This window comes from Bolinopsis microptera, chromosome 7 (assembly GCF_026151205.1).
Source record: "Bolinopsis microptera isolate Bmic1 chromosome 7, MBARI_Bmic_1.0, whole genome shotgun sequence".
NCBI lineage: Eukaryota > Metazoa > Ctenophora > Tentaculata > Lobata > Bolinopsidae > Bolinopsis > Bolinopsis microptera.
In genome coordinates, this window is record NC_087078.1 from 12434065 (window position 1) to 12459144 (window position 25080).

The following is a 25080-nucleotide window of genomic DNA, read 5'->3' on the forward strand; positions in this document are numbered from 1 at the left end:
CGTCTCATAGCCATACAACTATCTGGAAAGTTTAAAGAAAATTTATCAGTAGGATCTCGAAATATGTGTCTGTGTTCCGCTAGAACGCGCCAATTTGAGATATTTTCTTGTGTTTGAAGTCATATCTTAAGTTTGGCACATAGAAATTCGCCCAAACTTGCTCAGAGGGGGGGGGTGTCACGTCCGTCTATGTCCGCTTGTCTCATAGAATCCAAAAAGGACAGGACATAGGCGGACATAGGCGGACATAGACGGACATAGGCGGACATAGACGGACATAGGCGGACATAGGCGGACATTAATGGACACCTAAATTGCTAAATAAAATGTTCAATTTTTGCTGTTATAGGGGATCATGTTTTTTGTCCGTTCGGTACCCTATATTTTCAAAACGGACAAAAAATAGAGCGGACAAAAAATAGAGCGGACAAAAACGGACAAAAATGGACAAAAACGGACAAAAATGGAAATAACATTTAGATGCTTCCTCCTCCTACTCTTCCTCCTCCTCCCCCTGGGTCTTCCTGATCTTCCTCAGTCCTCTTCCTCCTCCCCTCCTCAGTCCTCCTCCTACTCCTCCTCCTCGTCCTCAGTCCTCCTCATCAGTCCTCAACAGTCCTCCTCCTCCCCAGTCCTCCTCCTCCTCTTCATCCTCCTCCTCTTCCTCCTCAGTCCTCAGTCCTCCTCAGTCCTCCTCCTCATCCTTCTTCTCAGTCCTCCATCCTCCTCCTCAGTCCTCCCCCAGTCCCCCTCCTCCTCCTCATATTCAGTCCTCCTCCTCCTCCTCCTTCTCAGTCCTCCTCAGTCCACCTCCTCCTCCTCCTCCTCCTCTTCCCTCTCAGTAATCCTCCTCAGCCATCCTCCTTAGTCCTCCTCAGTCCTCCTCCTCAGTCCTCCTCCTCCTGGGTCCTCCTCCTCCTCTTCATCCTCCTCCTTTTCCTCCTCGGTCCTCAGTCCTCCTCCTCCTGGGTCCTCCTCTTCATCCTTCTCATCAGTCCTCCTCCTCCCCAGTCCTCTCCCAGTCCCCCTCCTTCTCCTCCTCCTATTCAGTCATCCTCCTCCTCCTCCTCCTCCAGTTCTCCTCAGTCCTCCTTCTCATTTCTCCTAAGTCCTCCTCCTGAGTCCTCCTCCTTCTCAGTCCTCCTCAGTCCTTCTCCTGAGTCCTCCTCCTCGTGAGTCATCCTTCTGGGTCCTCCTCCTCCTCCTCCTCCTGGGTCTTCCTGATCCTTCTCCTCCCTCTCAGTCATCCTCCTCAGTCATCCTCCTCAGCCATCCTCCTCAGCCATCCTTCTCAGCCATCCTCCTCAGTACTCTTCAGTACTCTTCAGTCCTAAAAATGTTTGTCCGCTAATGTCCACCAATGTCCGCTAATGTCCACCAATGTCCATCCAAGTCCGCCAATGTCCGTCCGGGTCCGCCAATGTCCGTCCGAGTCCGCCAATGTCCGTCCGAGTCCGCCAATGTCTGTCCGTGTCCGCCTATGTCCCAAAAAACACGTCCGTTGTCTCATAGAATCCAAAAAGGACAGGACATAGGCGGACATAGACGGACATGACACCCCCCCCCCCCCCCCTCAGATCATCTGTCTCATAGCCATACAACTATCTGGAAAGTTTAAAGAAAATGTATCAGTAGGATCTCGAAATATGTGCCTGCGTTCCGCTAGAACGCGCCAATTTGGGATATTTTCTTGTGTTTGAAGTCATATCTCCAGTTTGGCATATAGAAATTCGCCCAAACTTGCTCAGATTATCCGTCTTATAGCCATGTAACTATCTGGAAAGTTTAAAGAAAATGTATCAGTAGGATCTCGAAATATGTGCCTGCGTTCTGCTAGAACGCGCCAATTTGAAATATTTTCTTGTGTTTGAAGTCATATCTTAAGTTTGGCACATAGAAATTCGCCCAAACTTGCTCAGATTATCCGTCTTATAGCCATGTAACTATCTGGAAAGTTTAAAGAAAATTTATCCGTAGGATCTCGAAATATGTGTCTGTGTTCCGCTAGAACGCGCCAATTTGGAGATATTCTCTTGTGTTTGAAGTCATATCTCAAGTTTACCACATAGAAACTCACCCAAAATCGCACAGATTATCCGTCTGATAGCCATACAACTATCTGGAAAGTTTAAAGAAAATCTATCATTCAGATCTCTAAATATATACCTGTGTTCCGCTAGAACCCGCCAATTTGGAGATATTTTCTTGTGTTTGAAGTCATATCTCCATTTTTGCATATAGAAATTCTCCCAAACTCTTACACATTATCCGTCATATAGCCATCTAACTATCTGGAAAGTTTAAAGAAAATCTATCAGTCAGATCTTGAGAAAATCAAAATTATATTCTAAGATATTCACTAAAACACTCGATTTTCGATCTTTTTATTTGGAACAGATTTGTCGAAAGTCCTTCTGGGTAGCAGGTGATGGTTGAAAGGAGTTGTAACGCGCGAGTCATCTTTTATAGGTCACGCGTTGGCGCGTAAATTAATAAATTGAGCTAGCTTAAGTTGTAAAGATTAAGTTGTAGGTTTATAACCTACCAAGACCCACGCCGAGTTGGACTCGTCGAGGGGGAGTGGGTCGAATGAAAGTTCAATGGGCCATAGTATATACTTCATTACAGAACGCTATTATATACTTTAACTTTTGAAATAGCTTTACATTTTTACCCATTTGTGATTTTAAAGTTGATTCAAATCATGCAATTGTCAGGTATTGGAGACAGCAAACATGCGCGCTAAAGATCTGCTGAACATAGTGAGACTGACTGTAAGATGGGGACAACATCTCTGGAACATTGAGGACAAGTAAACTCATCGTATCTACTCCACGATATATTCTGGGACAATCCTAACAGCATTCACTGCATTATTCATGAGTTATTACTTTATACTGAGAATTTTCGGTTATTTTAAGTTTAATAAGTGATCCAAGATAGGGGGGGGGAGGGGGCAGGGCAACCATATTAAAGTATATTAAAGTATATCCCCGTTAATATGGCTGCCCCCCCCCCCCCCCCCCCCCCCCAATAAGTGATCCAAGATATTCAATATAACAGAAATAACGGCATATAATAATTTAAGAATTTAGTACTTATAGCAACTAAACGTTAGAAACCTTGTATGTGACTGCCACCCTAATTAGTGTACATAATTAGTTGACATAATTAGTTTACTTAATTAGTTTACTTAATTAGTTTACTTAATTAGTGTATATTATATTTGTGTTAAACTAATTTGATTTGTAACTCTGCCTGACTCCAACCTAATATGATCTACGATTTCATGATTAATAGGGCGCAATTGTCGTATCTGATTAAGCAGTTTTTATTGGTTTTGCAATACTCTGCAGATATTTGATGGTGTATTTAATTGAATAACTAAGTAATTTTTGGGGCACTTTGATCTGAATCTGAATCTTTAATTTTATTATACGGTGATCATGTATGTTATAGTCCGAAAAATGTATTATAAAAACTTGAGAACTAGTGTCATAACTTCAGCTGAAATCAAAAGTAAAGGATGTAACACATTTTTCTAAAGGACTTATTTAATAAGAAAATATGTAAAACTTGGCAGGTGAAATTTTGCTGGACCGAAATTTCGCAGTTTTCGCCGAATATTTGTCCAGTGATCAATAAGGCAGTTAACTATGGATGACATGACACAATTAAGGTGCTGGAAAATTGATTCCGGCCGGGGAAAGTATCCCAAAGAATGAATTACAAAATATTGTCGAATTTCTGACATAACAGCTCTAATTCCCTGCTTTTGCTTGGTGAACAGAGATTCAATGTGACATTTTGAGGCAAATCCCCACACTAAAGAACAGAAATTTAGATGGGATTGGATAAGGCTTTGGAAAATGTTTAGGCGGGCTTTGATAGGTAGAAGGTGCTTTAGCTTATACATAACTCCGAGGTAGCGACCCATCTTTATTCTAACTGCCGTAATGTGCTTTTGCCAAGTGAGCTTTTCGTCTAGGATCACTCCTAAAAATCTTGCTTCAGTCTTACGTTCGATTACAGTGTTGTCAATGGACAAATTAAAGCCGCTGAAGTCGATTCTTTTCCTAGTGAAAATCATGTAACACAGTAACACGTCTTTTTTACATTTAAAGATAGCCCATTAGCACCTACCCAATCTACAAGACGTGAAATTAGCTGATTAGCTTTTAATTGTATTTCTTCTAGGGTGGTTCCACTAATTAATATGTTCGCGTCGTCAGCATAAAGGATGAACTTTGCAAAATCACTAATTCCAGGTAGGTCGTTTATATAAATTACAAATAAGAGAGGTCCTAGAATGCTACCCTGAGGTACGCCGTAAACTATGGGCATGCTAGAAGAGCAAGTCCCGTTTAAAGTTACGTATTGAGATCGATTACAAAGGTAGGATCTAAACCATTCGTGCGCGACTCCCCTGATCCCATAATGGTCAAGCTTCTTAAGTAAGGTTTCATGATCAAGCACGTCAAAGGCTTTACTGTAATCGAGCAGGAGTAGTAGGGAAATTTGTTTCTTATTTAGAGAGTGTAGTATAGAATTTTGGGCATTGAGCAGTGCATGTTCACACGATCTTCCTGGCCGAAATCCGTATTGATTTTCGAAAAGAGAATCGTTCTTATCTAAAAATTCTAAAACACGAGCATGCATAAGTTTCTCATAAATTTTCGAGAATGATCCCAAAAGAGAGATCGGCCTATAATTAGCTACTTCCAATTTTGAACCACCTTTGTGGATAGGAACGACTTTCGCAGTTTTTAGAGCATTTGGGAAGGTACCACTGGAGAACGAAAAGTTAATGACATTAGCTAGTGCCCTGGTAAAGTTTTCGCAGCTGTTTGCAATTTTCAATGGCTCAATTTTACAATCGAGTGTGGACTTGTTCTTAAGCCCTGATATTATCTTTTGGACTTCACCGTGTGATTAAGGCTTAAGAAACATCGAGTTACTACACGAAGCCTTAAGAAAATGCTTGAAACCACCTGGGTCAAAGGTTCGACGGGCAGCGATTTGCCTCTTGATACTGGCTGCAATACCAGAGAAGTAGCCGTTAAATTTCTCGGCGACCGCCAGATCGGAGCTTATAATCGTGCCATCGTCGTCCTTCAGACGGGTGTGTCCGAACTTTTTTCTGTTACGGTTCAGGAGGCCATTGATAATTTTCCATTGACTTTTAGAGCAGTTTTGGTATTTGTCAAACATTTTCTTATAGTACTTTTCTTTGGCTAGATTCACATGTTTGTGACAAAACTTTTTCATTTTATCATGTAACGCGTCGCAGTTTTATTGTGATGGATTTATAGTTTTTTCAAAAAAAAAAAAAAAGACCTTTCAGAACCTTTTTTAAATGAAAAACTTTTGAAGCTTTCTACTGAAGCCACACCCTCTTTCTACAGAGTTATCTCTCAGCTGGTAAAAAACTGCTCCTTTTTTGGTCTGTCAAATATATTTAAAAATTCATACCGAGACGTTATCATTTTTGTAACTTTGTTAGGGCAAACTTGTAACTTAATTAGGGCAAAGGTATATTATTACGATCTACAGCAATTGTATCAAAATGTATAATCAGAACGCCCAAAACGAGTTTAACGGGAGAGTTTTTAAAATCTACCCCGTCTGTGACCGCCCCGTTAGCAACTAAATATAAAGCTCCTCTTTCTACTGAGTCATTCCTCAGCAGGTGGTGCGAAACTGCTCCTTTCGTGGCCCTGTCAAATATGTTCATACCAAGACGTTACTCTTAACTAGTCATCGTTCCGAGGACAGTATTTATCATAAAAAATGTCTAGACTTTAGTTCACATTATGGTGAGATTAGATACCGTTTACAGCTCATTGCCAAGAACCAAGGCAAATAGCACGGTTCTTAGAGGGAGGATTATACAGGTTATATTTTATACAAGAGAAACGCCATTTTCGGACGTGAGGAGAGTTAGGATTCCTCCAACTATGTACATTATATAACAACCTACTGTATAAAATACTGTATAAAATAAATTTGGGAGAACTTTATGAGGCCCGATAAATAAAGGTGGGTGGGAAATAATCGATTATTGCACGAGTAGGTTATATATTTATAAACAGTAATATATCAGTAATATGTATAAGTGCATAAAGATTATTAAGGACTAAGGCAAATAGCATCGATGTTAAAGGCACGATAAATACAGCTGAGGCCACAGGGTTCAATGGCAGATAAAGCAATTTTCTGACATCTAGCAACCAGCGGTTAGAAATTCCAGAACCTTTCAGTATAGTTTTAATTCTCCTGTTTGCCACTTTGTTCTGATCTAGCTAACAGGAAAATATATTGATAATATCAATTTGATATCCGTCTGTTTCCGGTTCAAGTCGTAAAGGATCGTTGCGTTGCTTGAGATCAGAGATTTTAAAACTCTAGTTCGACAGTCGAAGTTCTCTTGTCGAACTTAAGTCCAGGTAGCGCACTTTAGTTCGACAGAGTCGAACCTTAGGGTTTGTCGAACTACAGTACGTGTCGACCGTTATGGAGTCGCTCACGCCATTCGCAATCTCGTTTCTGAAAAACAGAAACGAGATTGCGAATGGCGTGATATTATACTCTGATTTTACGTTATCATACCCCAAAGGTAAAGACCATGGCACAATGGTTAATCGATTACAGGAACGGACCACTAACAGCACTATATAATAAAGATCTATGTTGAAATGAGGATCATTGAGAGGGCAAGATTATACGGCGCCATCTGGGTGGTAACTGGTAAGGCTTTAGTTTTCCAATTGTACAGTTGTACTGGCTAAAGAGTTGTAAAAACCAGGTGAGCAGTGGTCAACAAATGACCAAGTAAAAGCCGTATGTGGTATAAACTGGAGCAGCATTATTTCACCAGTAATCGACCGGGACATGATTTCAGGCCTGACCGGGACCGGGACCGGGACCAAGAATCCTGAATTAACCGGGACCGGGACCGGGATCATAAATCAGCATTTGAAAGGGACCAGGACCGGGATGAAAAATGTGACTTGACCGGGACCGGGACCTGGATAGCTCAAAATTGCCAATCCCGGTACCGGGAATTCCGGTCGATTACTGGTTAATTCATGATCATAATTTATTACTCAAACTTGTTTAGAAATTTTTAACATTGTTTTATTTGGCTCAGAGGATGTTTAAAGATGAAATTCACAATGAATGAAAGGAAAAACTTAAAGTCACAGTGGATGAAATTATGTAAAAGCTCCCGGTAAAAATCCCGGCAAATTTGAGTGATTGACCGGGACCGGGACCGGGACCGGGATCATAAATCAGCATTTGACCGGGACCGGGACCGGGATAGCTCAAAATTGCCAATCCCGGTCGTTTCCTGTATTTCACGGTATAACGGCACTGTGAACCGTTCTGCTTTTATGAGTAATGACCTCAGATCTTATGACCTTACAAGTCTAACGCAGGTCATTGTTGTTATGCACCGATGGTTTAGAGGCGTGAGCTAGCCGGCTAAGCCGGCTTAGCCAGCCGATCGAAATTGCCGGCTTAGCCAGCCGATTGCCATCGGCTAGCCGATCGGCTAACACATTTTCAGCAGTTATCACTTATCTATACTTCAGGCCGGGAATCTAGACGGCATGTAACAAATTATACCATGATCGACTTTAGAGATAAATTTCATAAATTTCAGAAAAAGTACGTACGTGCGCAAATTAAATTGTATTGTACTATGTACTCAAAAACTTTCTGTCCAAGATGGACACTCTTAGATATTGGAAATGTCGTAGTGATACATTGCCCCTTCTTTCAAAATTAGCATGCGCTATATTTTCGGTTCCTGCATCCGCTGCTGATGTGGAAAGAACATGGTCAGCAGCAGGGCTGACTGTAAACAAGAGGAGATCAAAGATCTCATCAGACAATTTAAAAGCCATTCCCTAGCAGGAACCCGTGAAATATAACCCTAAACGGTGTCAAGACTTAAGATACTGAAATAATTATTACTTATTTAATTGGCGTTTTTGACACCACTTGGGGGTCCAAATTTTCGGCTCTAAAATCATTATTCCTCGGCCAATTTTTTATTTTTTCATGCTGATTTAGAGGATATTAAAGCATTTGACCCAGCCAAAAAAGTTTCAGTTGTATATCTTTTACGGTTTTTGCAGAAAGTTGCGTTAAAGTCGATGCCGTGGTGTCAGTAAAATGGCACAGATATATATATGCTTGTGGTAAATGCTATGTTTGTAAGCAAAATTTCCTGTCCCCCTGTTCCAACTTTAGTAGTCACCATTCTAAACAAGTTTTCCCTATAACTAAGTATATATCTTGTCAGAGTATATAACCTCATTTATTTAATGGAGTGTAAGACTTGTAAACAGTCGTATGTCGGTTATACTACCTCTAATCTCCCTAAGAGATTCTCTAACCATAAGAGTCACATAAAGAAAGGTATAAGAAGTTGTAAATTAGTTAACCATTTTTTAGATATTGATCATGATTTAGATTTTAGTACCATAGCCTCCTATAATTCCTCACTTAGTAAGCACCTTTCTGTCATTATAGTAGACGCTTTAGTATTTGAGCCTAATATTAGTAAAGCAGACAAAGAAAAGGCTATGGAAGCTAGAGAGGGGTTCTACCAGACCCAATTGAAAACCCTTGAACGGTTTGGGGGTATGAACACCCTTGATAGTAACCATATACTTTTTAAATCTGCCGGAGCTTAGTTTTAGTTTTAGTATATTTTGTAGATTTTATTTAGTTATACCATTATTCCAGAGACGTGCATACTACATTTTTTACTTTAGTATTAATTTTACAGGTTTTTTGTTGTGATTTTAAGTGATTTTCCGAGAATCAGTTATCAGTATTTAGATAAGAGATAAGATAAGAGTACATTTTTAACGGCTTTCAGTTTCTTTTTTAAATTTCAGTTCATCAGATTTTCCCACTGCTTTTAGTTTGTATTTATTCTCAATTGTATATGATTCGTATTTGTTGTAGTTACTTTAATGATATAATTTCTCAGAATTGATGTAAATAAATGATGCAAAGACTTTCGACGATCTAATCACAACCGCTTTCTTTTATTGTGTAGAAGTCCAGCCATGAAATATATATATATATCGTCTCGCTTTATATATAGTAAGATTAATCGTAACAGAGATATTTTTTAAACTTTTATAAGTAAATTAGAGATTGACTCTGACCAGTGAGAATTTCCTAACTTATTATTAACTAACTTATTATTATTGAAGTTATGAATTATGAAATTGCCTTACTCGGGATTATTACGACGGGTTTATTAACGACCGGTTAAAATATGGTTCGGGAAAAATATGGCGAAATTGCTCAAAACCCACCACATTTTCCCGGTCGCCATTTTACCAGTGTCCAACCTTTCAATTTTAGATTCAAAAATTTTGTCTCAGATGTAAATTTCCTTATTAGAGAGAAGCAAGTTTAGAAATTTTCGCATTGCTAAAACTTGTGAAACAAGTCGAATTATCAATAATTGTTGAAAGTAGACAGAAATAATGACTCGTGGTTAATCAAACTAGATGGAAAATAATTTTTAACATTTGAAGCGTAACAACCAGATCGATATTAAGATAAAGGGAGAGCTGTTTCAGTTTAGTCTTCCAATAAGTTGTAATCATCTTCGTTATCTTCATCTGGATCATCCCTTTCATCAGTTTTAATTAATTCAAGTTTTAATTTAACTGTTACTTTTACTTTGAGTCTTATTTCATTATGTAGAGATAGTCAATACCTAAGAAATTAAAAATTGGCATATTTAAATCAAATTTGACAATAAGGATATATGACAAGAATTGGGCAAAAAGGTGAATTTTTTGCAATTTTAGCCAAATGAAGTCGAAAAACCTACAACAAGTGTCCCATTAGTCTTCTTTAGTGAATATAAGACAACGATTAAAATATGAGCACCCATACCCCTTGGGAACCCTAAAAGCTGAGTAGGCGGGTTTATTAACGACCGGTGAAAATGTGGTTCGGGAAAAATATGGCGAAATTACCCTAAACCCACCACTTTATCCCGGTCATAATAATCCCGAGTAAGGTGTATCACTTGTTACCTTCCATTTCAAGTTTTGCCCTTAAAATCGACATAAAGTATAAAGAAACATAAAGTATAAGCCAATCAATTTTAATACAAAATAATAATATTAGCAAAATAAAAATGTTTGGTACAATATCTGACATTAGGATCTGGTAATCCCATTCCTAGTTTTAGCCGGCTTAGCCGGCTAGCCAGCCGATTTTTTCTCTTAGCCAGCCGATTGCCGTCGGCTAGCCGGCTCACGGCTCTACGATGGTTAGGAAGGCAGCATTTTCCTTTTACCAGAATTGGGAATACTACCAAGAGCTGTTATCCGGCGAGATGAAGCATGGATTTGCACATAATATGAAGTGAAAAGTGGGCGTATGTTGCTGTTCATTTTTGATGAAAACATTCGCAAGATATTAAGGTGTAGTATTGCCAGATCCCAGTTCATTTTGTAACGGAGTTTTATATTAACAGGAAACGATGTAACAGAGTCGATATATTTTAATGTTGCCATGGGGTGGCAAGTCCCCATACATCGTGGTCCGGTAGTTTCATTGCGTCCTAATATAAGAGGTAAAACGACACTGTGGAAATTTGGTACAGGTTCATGAGTCCTTAATTTGATTATGCACAGCTCCAGATATCACGTCTTGTTCCTTTGTTAATTTATCGGAGCCGACGAGCCGTGCAACCAAACGTGGAAGTGAACCTGCTAAAGTGTAAAAGAAATACGCTAGCCACAAATTTAATATGCGGTTACTTTCGTATAAAAATGAGAGGGATGATTAAAGTGATGGATTTCAAAGTCGTTTCTGATAATAAGTCATTCTCAAAAACTGGGTTAAAAGTTTGCTAGTATCATACTTCTCAGAAAAACGTGAGAGATTGGGAGTGCACATGGCGAGTGGCGATATTAATAGTCTGCCATGTGCTCTTACAATATACTGCTCTTAAAAGTTATTTTCAACCTTCTAGAACAAAATTATTTTCCACTCAACTACCTACCAATAGTCTGATAGCAACCAGCTTTCGAATTTTGACATATTCGAATATTTCTCTCCATTACTGACGGTTGCATATTTCAACACTTTGTTTCTGTCTGGTTATAATATACCGTTACAATAATGATTTTAATATACCCGGAATGATGTTAAAACCTCTCACCTTAAAATAAAGATCGGATAAATATTCCTAATCTTTTCCTCATCAAGATAAAGATTTAATAATTATATTTAATCTTTTTCTCATGTTATGATATGTAATATGAGTCCCTAAATCAAATGTTTGTAACTCCCAAAACTACCCCCACATACCGAAATTATTCGCCATCAGGGACAAAAGGATTTCGCGGCATGTACGAAATCGCGAAATTTCCCATTCTCCGCGACAAATTTTATGTATAGTTTAATGTATAGCCTGTTAAATTTCGCGGTACCGCGATTTTTGGCCAAAATAATCGCGAAATCCTTTTGTCCCTGTTCGCCATATTAAATGAATATGATAATGTGATTTTCTTCTCCAGTACGTTTTCTGTAGGAATTCATCCTGGAAAGCGCAGGAACTCATCCGTCTTATCAACATTCCACCATATTTCAGATTGGAGCGGACGCAGTAGGAATGTCCACTGTCCCGGAGACGGTGGTAGCGTCCTACTGTGGGATGGTTGTGTTGGGGATTAGTCTCATTACCAACATCTGTATTGTGGACATAGAGTCTACGGAAACACCAAATCATGCCGAGGTTAGTAAAATGACTTTTAAAATGTCCTGAGATAGCTTAATATTTCATATTGTGTTATGTTACAAAATGTCACGTTGAGTTGTCTCAGGACATTTTAAAAGTGACAAGTGATAAATAAGTGATAATGTCACCTGACAAGTATTTGACATGTGATCTGAACATTTTAAGTTGATCTGCTAAATATTGCATTGAGCTGATTTGTTGTTATATTTACTTTTATATGCTAATCTGAAGTACTCTGAAGTCATATTGCGCGTTTGACAGTGGCACGCTGCGTAAACATTCGCGTAATAGTGTGAACTGTGGGATCATAGGAAATATTTCATGGGGTAAAATTAAAGCTTGTGCATCATTTCATATTTAGCCACAACATCACAAGATTTGTCAGGCTGAAAAACATGAATCTCCACTACAAAAACTGATGTTGAGAAATAACAACTAAGAAGTTTAATAATGCATTTCTCGATATGTTACTCTGTTTTTGTCGACGTAACAGTTGAAACTTGAAAATTGCTTTTTCTGCGTTTTCATTGGGTCCACAAACTTCGAGATCAAACAAATTCTTCACTATTTTTTCAAATTCATTAATTGTTTTATTCCTTACTGAATTAAAACCAGAGAAGCAATCATGCCTCAGCTACCCAATTTATCCTCTGAATAATGAACATTATGTGGATTTGGTTCATGGTTGTGGAATTGGGCAATTCAAAGTGGATTCACTGGTTGTGCCATTTTTGGCCAGCTCGTCTGCTTTTTCATTACCCCACAATGCGATGTGTGCTGCTATCCATCTGATCTCTAAGATGTTAGTGGATCCGAGTGTATTGAGAGTGTCGTAACAGTCTCTAGTAGTTCTACTCCTCGTTGAGGGTGAGGATATAGCTTGAATAGAGGAGAGACTGTCTGACCATATGATGATGTGTGTGTTGGTATAAGTTGATAGATATTTACAAGCTTCGATGATGGCAGTGAGTTCTGTTTGATAAGCGGTGCAATAATCGGGAAGCTTGAATGATCTTTCCTCTAGTATAGTGTAGTGTTGTTGTTTTCAGTGGTGATAATATAACCAGCCCCGCTACCTGAGTCTGTGCGTGACCCGTCTGTGTAGCAGGTGATGGTTGAAAGGAGTTGTAACGCGCGAGTCATCTTTTATGGGTCACGCGTTGGCGCGTAAATTAATAAATTGAGCTTAAGTTGTAAAAATTAAGTTGTAGGTTTATAACTAGTTAGGGAATAATGCAAAATGTCTGGGAAAAAATTTGCGACAAGCTGATTTTTACAGGAATGTGTTGTCCATAGTGTCAGGAACCACCCCAAAGAGTTTTGAATCTGGATCTGTTGAGCAAAAAAAGTTACAGCCAATTTTCTTCAGGCGCGTATGTCAGCCTGAGGACCGCACTTGAAAAACGCGTAACTATCGTAATAAAGACACCCAGGAGCACCATAGGGGGTGTAAAATGACCGCAATAGTGACATTATGTGGGGCGAATCAGTGTTTTAGGGTCGTCAGATCTTTACTTATTGAGATAATTTCATTTTTATAGGCTAACCTCTCAAAAATTTACTAAAATTTTGAAATTTTACTTAAATTTGGAAATTTAGCAAAATTGTTGTACAATTAAAACATTGTCTAGTTATCAGTATTCAAATTCTAAAATTAACTTTCAATTGTCAATTGATCCTTATATTAGTATAGTAAATAATATACATATCACATCAAATTCTGTAAAAAAAGATCCCGAATTATTAGCATGGTGTCTTTGATTGGTAAATATTAGGTCACTTCTGGCTATCCCATTTCCTCAGAGTTGTTTGATTCTCCTGAATCGTCCTGTCTTTCGGGTGCATTAGTGCAACTTAATCCATGACATTGGCCACATGCAGGTAGACATTTAAAGCCATACTTCCGGCAGGAACACCTTAAGTACTTACAAGGGTTCTCAACCTCCACCGAGCAATTGCAGCAAATGAGGTTGAGCATCCCTGCCGGGGCAATCGCAGCTTTAGTCGGGATTGGCCGGTAGTATCCTTCAGAACTCATCTCCCATCCATAATGTAGTGGATTTAGACTTGCAGTGTCGAGTGTCACCCAGTTATGGTACTGAAGATATGATCTTAATATATGCTCAGTTGCAGAGGATGTAGACGGTGGTAGCCTTGATGGGTTGAGTTTTTTCTTTGCTATCATTCTACTGTAGCTGAGAAATCTGAGAGTTTCAAGTGCCTTGGTTGTATCTCCATAGATATGTTGAAACAAGGAGAGGCCAGCTTCAATTACTTCATTTGTTGAAACTCTCACAGAGAGTAAGGATGTTAAATGACCCTCCTCATGAAAAGAAATTGCCTTTTTCAATATCTTCACCTTACCAAAGCCATGTATACTGCTGACCGTGTCACATCCTGAGAAACTGTGAATAAACAGTAATATGCGTTTTATGTTGGCATCAAGAGCATTTACTATTTTACTGATCGAGTGTGAGCCGTTTCTGGTCGTCATCACAATTTCATTGTGATTCTCAGTAAAATGATGAATAAGGAGGCAAAGTATATCAGTATCCTCTGCTTTTACCTCAACATCTTCGTAGAAGGACAAGTTTAAAGCTTTACTAGCTACCATGGTATCAGCATCATCAGTAGCTACATGTACTTCAATTCCATGTTCTGTAAAAACGTTCGACAGAAGCTTTATAAGCTCATGCTTGTTCTTTGAGTTGCTGAACAGTTTTTTCATCGGAACTGTGCACACAGTAGTACTTTTAATAGCTATATCAGAGCAGTATGCCTTGATTCTTCGCTGATGCTCATGATCTTTTGTTGATCGGGCATAGCCATCAAACACAACAATCACTTTCCGCTGTTCGGATTTCGGAACTAGCTTAAGGTATTCATTAGCTATGTCGCCGTATGTTTCAAAGCCTGTGAACGAGGTAACTTGATAGAGTAGCCATCCACCATCAATTATTAATGGGGAGGATGGGTTGCTAAATGTCACAGTACAATCAACAACATTCTTGAGGTATTGCCCAAGGGCTGCCTTGTTTGCCTTTCTCATCATCTGCTCATTGTTAAAAAGACTCATCGGCATTGCTGTGAGCTCATATTGCAAGCTTTCCTCCAGTGTAGACTCTCGTTCAGATGCGAAGACAAGCCGATTAAAAATTGTCAATGAGTCTATCACAATGTCTTTTTCGTTCACCCTCACTGTCTTCTTTAGAAGGGTCAAGTTTCCGACTTTGCCTTTAACTCGAAACTTATCGATAAAGCTTTTGCCATCCAGCTCTTTCTGGAGGGCAGTACCAACTGAAATGCAATCTTCTGGGTTGACATTATCCTTCTCTTTCTGTGATATGAGACCCGTTGAGTACGATAGCATTTTAGTCTTGTCTTCAGATTCGTCGAAATCAGCTGTATCTTTAAACCAACACAACAGCTTGGTAAACACTGCAATATTTTTCTGTACAGAAGATTTGCTAAGATCTGAGTGATTAGCACTAGAGGCTTTTGTTGTTGTTCTTTTATTGGATAAGTCTGCAATAGCTTCATCGACACTCTCGTTTATCAACGCCATTTGATTGAGGGTTGCAGTCCATAACTGATGGGCAGATTCATGAGTTCGCATTCTCCCTCCAGACAAACCCCCTGATGACTTTGCAGCCTTCATTAGTCGCTGTTCGATCGACAGGTCTGTCCACACACCAGACCACTCGTGTTCATTATATCGAACTGTGTGCAGACCTACGACCTTGAACGTTTTGACTAGTGCCCCATACTGAATCTCAAGTACGGTAATCTGCTCAAGATACAGCCGTAGAGCTTTGGAGTACTGACCTCGACCTGCTGCTGCAAAGATAGGCAACATCTTAGCCACAATTGCAAGATGTAGATCGAAGTCATGTAACCGTTCTGCTCTTATAAAATCTTTTATTAAGCAAATGAAACCATGATAAGTTGTCCAAAGAGCAGCTGTGCGGCTGTTCGACGATAACATCTCGAACTTCTTTTTTATACGCTCTGATAACTCTTGTACGACTCTGGTCTTGTGGTTTACACCGAGTTTTTCATTGCTACACTTGGCAATGTAGCTAGCCATTTCTTCAAGATCCTCCTCTGCTATTTTGTCCTCAAATAAATAACAGCAGAGAGCACAATCTATTAAAAAGTGGGCCCTCAGTGCTTTGTAATAGGATCCACCGTCCATTATGTGAGTTACATCCCCAGGGTAGACTAATCTCATAAGGTCTTCCAGTCCGGAGTCTGCCATGATATAACCCACACACCCCAAAAAGCTTTTCAGGGTGTGGAAGCCTCCCAGCCTAACAATAACTGGCATTCCTTTCTCGAGAACTATCCGACTAGCCTTCAACCAAAGTGGTAAATCGAAGGTGATTATCATCGGTTTGTTTGAGGCTGTCTTCAAGCACTCAATAAGTGTTGTATAGACTGTTGAGTAGCTGTCTGGGGGTTGATCGATTATCTGCAGGAACTCAATTTGTGATCTTGCCTTCACATTGGGCTTATGCAGCGATTTCATGAAACCTTTCCAATTGACGGGAGGATTGGCATGGGTAAGTTTCATGAAAATGAGCCACGCTGCATAAAAAGCGGTGTCTCCAAGGCAAGAGGTATCATAAACAAACTTTCGCTGTAGTTTATCAAATGGCCTGAATGTGACTGTGCTTAGACCATTTTCTTTGAGGGGGTGATAGGGGTAAACCTTTATTGTTAGATCATTAAGCAAAGTTGCTTTTTCGTCAGGCTTTAATCGTTGTCTTTCAATAATAGGTTCGATAACATCCGTGGGTGCTGGTGAGATAATCTTCATTCGACCCATAGCGTGGAAGGCAGTATTGCCATATTGTGACCTTATCGCCAAATCAATATTATCGCCAACAAATTGCTCAACCTCCTTCAGAACTGGGAAATCTTCTGTCTCGACCTGTTCTTCAAAGCTTATTTCACTATCACGGTCACTTTCATCACCAAAATCTATACTTTTATCCATTTCATCATCAGTAGCTTCTTCTTCATTTTCCACATCTTCATCTTCATCGTCTTCACTGCATGCAATTTGAAAATCTTCCACAGCCACATATTCAGGTATAGGTTCGAGGTGGTTGGAATACTTGTTCTTTAAATACGACCATTTATATTGGAGCACTTCAGGATAGGATGAACAGTATCCTAGTTTGTGAATCTGTTCGATTAGATGTTTTGAACCAAACTTGTGGTCCAACAAGAGAGCCACTCCAAGCTGCTTAGGCATAGGACCTGACCTTGGTCTTAATGCTGATACTATATTCTGGGCCCATACATTTACATGCTTCTTCGAGTTAAGTAAAGTACTCAAAAGGTACGTCAAAGAGTTGGGTACATCGTAATCATCTGCCATCTCCTTAACAGTGGGGTAAAGCTTCCCATTGATGGGGATTGTTTTAATGTCGTTCATCAAAACTTTTGCTGCAGCAGCCATAAGCTCCAGTTTCTGCTGTTCTAGAGACAAGTCTTCGTTCTTACAATAGTCCCTCAGAATCTGACTACACTTATCCTTAAAACAAAGTACATCTGCCCTTCTTTCTTCATTTGTAAAGTATATACTTTCTTTGTAATGATCTAGAAGTTTAATTTTAAGATACTTTCGCGTGTAACAGTCTTTGATCCCGTCATTTTCATCGACAAACGACTGAAGTTTGCAATAAAGAAACTCCAAAGTGAATACCCCGTGCTCTGCCTTTTGATCTATCCATTGGCAGAGAAGGTTGAATGTTTTTTCTTTGTCTCCATCTGTCGACCTACCCACCTGTGGGGAAATTATAGGAGATTATAACAAAGAATATAAAAAGTCTGAACAATGATACAATTGCTATATTTTCTCAAAAAAGTGGATGAAATAAACGTCAGATTTAGTTTAGCGCAAAGTTCATCGTTAAGTGGGAAATCGGGAGAAATCAGGGTCAATCTACTCACCTGGACTTCGCGGGATTTAGGTGGTCTCGAAAGGTCTCTATGACAATTTTCGCAGTACATAGCTTCTTCAGAAACAAGATCGTTAAGACCCTGCAATCTTCCATAAACTTCCATTGCATAATCGTCGCCCCTCGCTAAGCACATTTCCTCAAGACTCGCTTTAACTTCGATTGTGCATATTGTTCTGTATTTATCCTTGTATCGATCTGAAAATTAAAAATATACATTTTTGTAAAAAAAAGAAAATCAACCATCTTATATGATGACTTACGCTTGAAAGTTTCAAAATACATCATATATGTGTTGTATTCACCTCGATTATTTCGAGCGTGCTTTAGTGGTTTGAGGCAGATAATACATTTATCCTTGTATAGTAAGATCGTCTTAGTTTCTTCGGTATCGTTACTGTCATCAAATCCTCGGCCCCTTTTACTTACACGCCGAGGCCCCTTCTTCTTGTTTTCGGCTTCTGTAAAAAGCAGATGATGGTAAGAGAGCTAAAGTCTAGAAGAAATGAATGCCTGATTACTTAATGATTATCAACTAATTCTTTAAAACAATTCCTTTTTTAAAGTATTAAAAATGAAACGAGGTATTCATAAATATAAATCAAATTTAGGTTTTCAAACCATTCAAGAGTTTATGAAAATCATTAACCACGTCCATTCTACAGCTCTGGTGGACATGTAATGTTTTTTTGATTAAGTGCTGATTGACAGTTTCTAATTTGTGAAAATCCCCCAATTTCTCTAAATGGCCTATAAGGGTCTGTGCACCATCAAGTCGCATTTTTATCAACACCGCTGTACCATCGTCACATAAAGCACACAGCCTTTGAATCTGAAAAAGAAATTTACATATTTGTGGAATGTGGATATAGATATTTGTAGGAGTAAAAGTTTTCCGTTAATAACACTTGTTGGTATTGAATAAAACAGGATAGCTAAATAACAAGTACCTCTGATTCTCTATTATCAGTTGTGGTGCTCCCAACTTCATCGATATGCTGCGAAGTTGTCGATGGTCCTGGCTGCTCGTCGTCTATCGAAATCTGGTGCATCCCCACACTCAATTGTCCTTCATGTCCGCTTCTTTGCCTTGCTCTTGAAGGTCCTTCAAGTTGAGTGCTATCTGAAGATGGTCGCTTAGTACGACTACTACTAGATCCATCGGCACTGAGTTGTAGCAGATCATTTACATGTCTGGCACCAACTTTGCAGGTATCTGTAACAAATTGAGCATTAAGTTTTACAAATTATTAATGCTTGAATTTCTTGAGAATTCACTGTAAAGAAAATGTCTTATTGAATTGTTTATTACAACTAAAACTCTACCTAGAATGACTCTAAGAACATTTTCACGAGTAGTTGAGTCTAATGATATGTACTTGTCTCGTACTTCGTCAAGAGTGAACGGCCGTTGCAACCAATCTGGGATAATTATATTATAGTTAAACGTAACTATTCTAATTCCTTACTTATTACGATAAAATGTATACAATTGCAAAAACTTTATGTGCTAAAATTTGAAATCATATCCAGTCCTTACCTAGTGAGACTAAGCAAGAAAAAATGCGCTTAAAAACGTCTTTGTGGTAGATTATTGTCGTCAACAATGCTGTCCATGTTTCAAAATAACGCCACGTATAATGGTCTTTCCCCTGAGTTGATTTTGATGAAGTGCTAAAATTAAGAATCAGCAAAATAATCTCCGTTCCAAACTTTTCAATCCTTTTCAATTAGCGTATACAATTTCACGAAACTTTGACTTAAAGCGTTTACAAAGGTTTTTAAATAAATTACTTACAAAGCTCACTCCGTAGAGAATGATAGAAAGACACGTTTCATCAGTGGTCAATTGTCCGTAAATTTGACCAGTTTTCCATCCCTTTAGTTTAGCAAGATGAACCTTACGAGTTAGGGTATCTAAACTCATTGGGTCATCGTATGAATACAAACAAAAAGAATGATGCGAATTGAAGCTGTTAAAACTAAAGAACCAGGAGACTGACTAGAAAATGATATGCACTCGCAGTTATCGTCTTAATAATTGGACGATAACAGATTTGGTGTTCTCGAGTTTCCATTTTGAATCCATTTGATTACGTCTTTCATCTCAAAAATACGGCTTTTAAGCTTTACAAAGAGTTTTATCAGAATTTGAAACGTGATAATTGTTGACAAATCAACAACCTTATTTACAACTACAAAACAAGGAAGCCATATCCAGTGGCGTAACGTTGCCTGTTGGCGCCCCCCTGCCGAAAAAAGCGCCCCCCTGTTGGCGCCCCCTCCCCTTTTGGTGCCCCTCCCTAAAATTGAACAAATTAGGTGATTTTAGAGAATACGCCGGTAAAATCTCTAAAAAAGTGTGTATCTAGAGCAAAACGCGCAGTTTTGCTAGTACTTTAGTTAAGTTTTCGAAATTGTCCCACATTCAAACGACGATTTGGCGCCCCCCTAAGACGGCGCCCCCCTGCACAGCGGGGTCAGCAGGGCCTTTCGTTACGCCACTGGCCATATCCGTACTCGGCTTCCATAACATCCCCACTACAACAATTTTCGCAAAATTTCCAAATTTAAGTAAAATTTCAAAATTTTAGTAAATTTTTGAGAGGTTAGCCTATAAAAATGAAATTATCTCAATAAGTAAAGATCTGACGACCCTAAAACACTGATTCGCCCCACATAATGTCACTATTGCGGTCATTTTACACCCCCTATGGTGCTCCTGGGGGTCTTTATTACGATAGTTACGAATTTTTCAAATGCGGTCCTCAGGCTGACATACGCGCCTGAAGAAAATTGGCTGTAACTTTTTTTGCTCAACAGATCCAGATTCAAAACTCTTTGGGGTGGTTCCTGACACTATGGACAACACATTCCTGTAAAAATCAGCTTGTCGCAAATTTTTTCCCAGATGGTCCTGTATTGATGTTAATTGTCCCTAACTAAACCTACCAAGACCCACGCCGAGTTGGACTCGTCGAGGGGGAGTGGGTCGAATGAAAGTTCAATGGGCCATAGTATATACTTCATTACAGAACGCTATTATATACTTTAACATTTGAAATAGCTTTACATTTTTACCCATTTGTGATTTTAAAGTTGATTCAAATCATGCAATTGTCAGGTATTGGAGACAGCAAACATGCGCGCTAAAGATCTGCTGAACATAGTGAGACTGACTGTAAGATGGGGACAACATCTCTGGAACATTGAGGACAAGTAAACTCATCGTATCTACTCCACGATATATTCTGGGACAATCCTAACAGCATTCACTGCATTATTCATGAGTTATTACTTTATACTGAGAATTTTCGGTTATTTTAAGTTTAATAAGTGATCCAAGATAGGGGGGGAGGGGGCAACCATATTAAAGTATATCCCCGGGAAAAAATTGGGAAAAAACCTACATTTTAATATACTTTAACATAGTTGCCCCCCCCCCCCCCCCCCCCTAATTAGTGTACATAATTAGTTTACTTAATTAGTTTACATAATTAGTTTACATAATTAGTGTATATTATATTTGTGTTAAACTAATTTGATTTGTAACTCTGCCTGACTCTAACCTAATATGATCTACGATTTCATGAATAATAGGGCGCAATTGTCGTATCTGATTAAGCAGTTTTTATTGGTTTTGCAATACTCTGCAGATATTTGATGGTGTATTTAATTGAATAGCTAAGTAATTTTTGGGGCACTTTGATCTGAATCTGAATCTTTAATTTTATTATACGGTGATCGTGTATGTTATAGTCCGAAAAATGTATTATAACAACTTTAGAACTAGTGTCATAACTTCAGCTGAAATCAAAAGTAAAGGATGTAACAAAACTTTTTTTTTAACATTTTTCTAAAGGACTTATTTAATAAGAAAATATGTAAAACTTGCCAGGTGAAATTTTGCTGGACCGAAATTTCGCAGTTTTCGCCGAATATTTGTCCAGTGATCAATAAGGAAGTTAACTATGGATGACATGAGCACATTTAAGGTGCTGGAAAATTGATTCCGGCCGGGGAAAGTATCCCAAAGAATGAATTACAAAATATTGTCGAATTTCTGCCCTTTTTCAAATGTGATATGGAGAAAGCACCGAAAAAGGAAAAACCAAACTCCAATTCGTGTCCTATTTTCAAAGTCACAATTGTTGGTTCTGAAGTGGTACAGCCTCGCCCTCCTTGTCACCAGGTTTCTCACTGACACAAGCCCAGCAGCAGCCGACACAGCAGGTATCACGACGGTTGTTGACAAGGACCAGAGCTAGGATCAGGTTCAGTAGGCTCAGAGAGAAGGTCACTGCTACTGCTACAGCTGTCCAGTCGAGACCAGTGCTGGAATACCCGCTCAGTAGAGACGTGCAGCCCTGAATAATAAAGTAGTTTATAAGAACTCGTTTCGATCAGCAAACACGATTTAACCCAAATTTGCTATTCTTTCGACTATAGATTTTGACTGTATAGACTGTACAGCGTACCTGTGAGTAGAGGTTTTTCGGTGAGATAGAGTTGTCTGAACAGACAAATGCAGGACAACAGGAGCAGGGGTAACCCTCGTGGTTAGATATCCAGTGAGTGGCCGCCCCTCCTTCAGTGAAGTCTGAACTACCGCTGGATCCGCAACACTGCAAAGCCCCCTGAGACAAACGGTTTCAGGTTAAGAATTTTATCAAATCCTCATTCCTCTCAACAGTATAATTATCATCTGGCATGCTATTTGATAATGATTATATCCGAAGTTATTTTACAAATGATACCTGTAGAACGTCTATTCCAACAGTTGCCAATGCTTCGTCTCCGTAGGTCGAGTAAAGGTCCCCAAACTTAGAACTGATCGTATCATCTAGATCGTCGACATCAGACAGGTAAACAAGTCCAGCCATAAAGAACAAGTGTATAACTAGGAGGAAACACAGCAGCCATATATGCTGAAATGCGATGGTAACAGTTTTAGTTGCAGCCTTCTTATGACTAGAAATAACTGTGAGTTTAGGATATAATTGATAAATGTCTACCCTGTATTAAGATTTCTAGCTGTATGACTTGTATTCTGTACTCGTATTTGTAGGAAATTAGGAATACAAGAAAAGGTTATTTACCCAACTTACAATTTCATGGTCAGTTGCGAAATACAAATAATACATCTTATTTCAACAAAGTCGTTTTCACTAAAAGTTATAACAAATGCCGGGTCACTAACCAGAATAAATCCCCAGTTTCTGAGTCGAAGAGAGGCACCCACAATACCAGATATTCCCATTGTAAGAATGTACACACTAACAGCGAACAGTCCTACAGAGACCCGTCCCGGCCTGGTTTCATTGCTTTAATGTCCACTCCAAAAGTTTCTGTTATTTGTGTAATCAATTTCATAAGAAAAAGTGGATTTTTAAAAACTTTTCGCGTTTCATGCACGCTTGGCTAAAACTTACGTTACTTCACAAGTTGTTACGCATTTGGTATCTGCTATAGCCAGAATACATGCTCCAACAAACAGAACCACCCCCAACAGCTGAAATTTTTATTACATGAGATTTAATTTATTTAATTGTGGCCTAAGTAAACTCAGTTTACACTTTACGTTTCATTTCAAGAGTTTTCCGTGTAAAATTATACATTGGACCAGTGACTAAAAATTTGTAAGGAATAAATTATAAATCAAAATTTTTTGTGGTTTTGTCTGATTGCCTAAATCAATTTGACAATCTGACAATTGATCATGATTATCCCTGTTCAGAAACTGCCAAAAGGTTTATACTTTATAAACTACAGAAGTGGAGTACAATATGAAAAAGATGAACAGTCAATCTCACTAACAGTGTTTATAATGTTGATGATGATAATATAAGCCCTCATGGTGCTAAGACAGCAATTTCTGCCAGACCCCATAATATTATATTTTTACAGAACAACTAAAACTGAAAGCAACTTCAGAACAGTTCCTATGAAGGCTGGTACCGATGAGAAATTCAGATATACATCTGCAATCTGCATTCTGCACCACACGAAATAATGTATTTTCTTATTTCCTGGTTTGGATGCCTTGAATTGTGATGATTAATGGTACTTGGTCAGATCCTAAACTATCCTAAACTATCGTTTCTCAAGGATTCGCCCTCAGTTATATTTGTATCAATAAATAACATACCCCATGAATTTCAGCGTTTCAGTTCTAAAATATAATCCTAATACTTCATCAGCTGTTGAATTGAAAACGTATAATGATAATTTTCTGCATGGCCTGCAAAACTTATGGAGACTTGTACAAAAGCTGATCAGCTCATCATGTAACAATCTTGATAACCTTAGTGCATATTGTCTTGTGTGAAGGGAGAGGAAGTTACACCTACAGCGCGTTCTCAGTACTCACAACTTTCATTAAAGGAGACAGCCAGACAGGAGAAAGTATGACCAAGAATCGTACGACGTACATGTGTCAAAAGCAAACTTACAATCAAATTTGCATTTCAAATTTGACAGATTTGATGGACTTATTGCCCAGTGACCAATTAGTCTGCTAACTGAGGATGGTGTGAGACCAAATTATAGTACTGGAAGTCAAAATCCCCGACAAAATGGGAAAACCATATAGTCTCATTTTCAGCTTTTGAAGACAAACTTGTCCTACCGGTAGGACATATTCAAAATTTTCATTGCATCAAAGCTGCTTCCAGTACCTTGATGGCGACTTGTGTCACTCTCACCGACCTCACTGATTGGTCACTGGTCAAAATTTCGGTCAAGGGTGAAGGGGACCGAAATTTTATATTCAGATGATTTTGCGTTTATCAAAGCTTTCTTTGGGAATAGAACTTTGAGAACCTCAATCGTGTATTATGCCATCTTCAGTGACCCATGTAAGATGGTCATTCAAAAATATTCAGTAAAAACAGTGAAATTTGGGTCGCGGAAGGCTGAAATTCGAATATGTCCTACCGGTAGGACATATTCAAAATTTTTATCGCATTAAAGTTTTCTCCGGATATACATACTTTTTCCAGTACCTTGATGGCGACTTGTGTCACTCTCACCGAATTCTTCTCCAGAAACCAATTAGTCAGTCAACTATAGATGCCATATGACACAATTGAGGTGCTGGAAGTTTGATTTTGGTACGAGGAAGCTTACTACTATACAGAAAGCTTTACAAAACAAAAATTCAGATTTTTAAATTTATGTCCCATTTTCAAATATTACAATTTCTGAGCAGAAATTTGACAGATTTGGTGGACGTTTTGCACAGTGACCTCTGTGACCAATTATTCAGCTAACTGAGGATGATATGCGACCAAATTGAGGTACTTTCTCCAGAAACCAATT

The 25080-nt window shown here is 38.8% G+C and overlaps 3 protein-coding genes and 1 long non-coding RNA gene across 4 annotated transcripts in view; 2 read left to right on the top strand and 2 right to left on the bottom strand.

Annotated features, from left to right (window-relative positions):
* Positions 1-3484, top strand: part of LOC134818540 (purine nucleoside phosphorylase-like) — a 103097-nt gene extending 99613 nt beyond the window's left edge. The window contains exon 9 of the mRNA XM_063828156.1: positions 2718-3484. Coding sequence (XP_063684226.1) covers positions 2718-2816 — 99 coding nt within the window. The 3' untranslated portion in view covers positions 2817-3484. The remainder of the gene's footprint in view (positions 1-2717) is intronic.
* An 8165-nt stretch (positions 3485-11649) lies between these two features.
* LOC134818541 (uncharacterized) lies at positions 11650-21076 on the top strand. The gene is made up of 2 exons (XR_010160669.1): positions 11650-11788; positions 20885-21076. It is a non-coding gene; the product is annotated as an uncharacterized LOC134818541 (long non-coding RNA).
* LOC134817962 (uncharacterized) lies at positions 13427-19788 on the bottom strand. The gene is made up of 8 exons (XM_063827352.1): positions 19559-19788; positions 19301-19412; positions 19087-19182; positions 18711-18976; positions 18382-18592; positions 18066-18221; positions 17753-17958; positions 13427-17585 (listed from the first exon to the last, which is right to left on the bottom strand). The coding sequence occupies exons 1-8, from the start codon at positions 19685-19687 to the stop codon at positions 13578-13580; spliced, it is 5184 nt and encodes a 1727-aa protein (XP_063683422.1). The 5' UTR covers positions 19688-19788; the 3' UTR covers positions 13427-13577.
* An 826-nt stretch (positions 21077-21902) lies between the features above and the next one.
* On the bottom strand, positions 21903-22643 carry LOC134818705 (tetraspanin-3-like). The gene is made up of 3 exons (XM_063828346.1): positions 22518-22643; positions 22239-22397; positions 21903-22127 (listed from the first exon to the last, which is right to left on the bottom strand). The coding sequence occupies exons 1-3, from the start codon at positions 22641-22643 to the stop codon at positions 21903-21905; spliced, it is 510 nt and encodes a 169-aa protein (XP_063684416.1).
* Positions 22644-25080: the final 2437 nt, after the last annotated feature.

Bases quoted from the DNA above. Each gene is read 5' to 3' on its own strand.
- LOC134818705 (XM_063828346.1), bottom strand. From the start codon at position 22,643: ATGGCTGGACTTGTTTACCTGTCTGATGTCGACGATCTAGATGATACG. The intron at 22,398-22,517 runs GTATCATTTGTA...CGTTTGTCTCAG, and splicing joins TTGGAATAGACGTTCTACAG to GGGGCTTTGCAGTGTTGCGG. The intron at 22,128-22,238 runs GTACGCTGTACA...TTTATTATTCAG, and splicing joins CGAAAAACCTCTACTCACAG to GGCTGCACGTCTCTACTGAG.
- LOC134817962 (XM_063827352.1), bottom strand. From the start codon at position 19,687: ATGAGTTTAGATACCCTAACTCGTAAGGTTCATCTTGCTAAACTAAAG. The intron at 19,183-19,300 runs GTAAGGACTGGA...TAATTATCCCAG, and splicing joins TTCTTGCTTAGTCTCACTAG to ATTGGTTGCAACGGCCGTTC. The intron at 17,586-17,752 runs GTGAGTAGATTG...ATTTCCCCACAG, and splicing joins CTAAATCCCGCGAAGTCCAG to GTGGGTAGGTCGACAGATGG.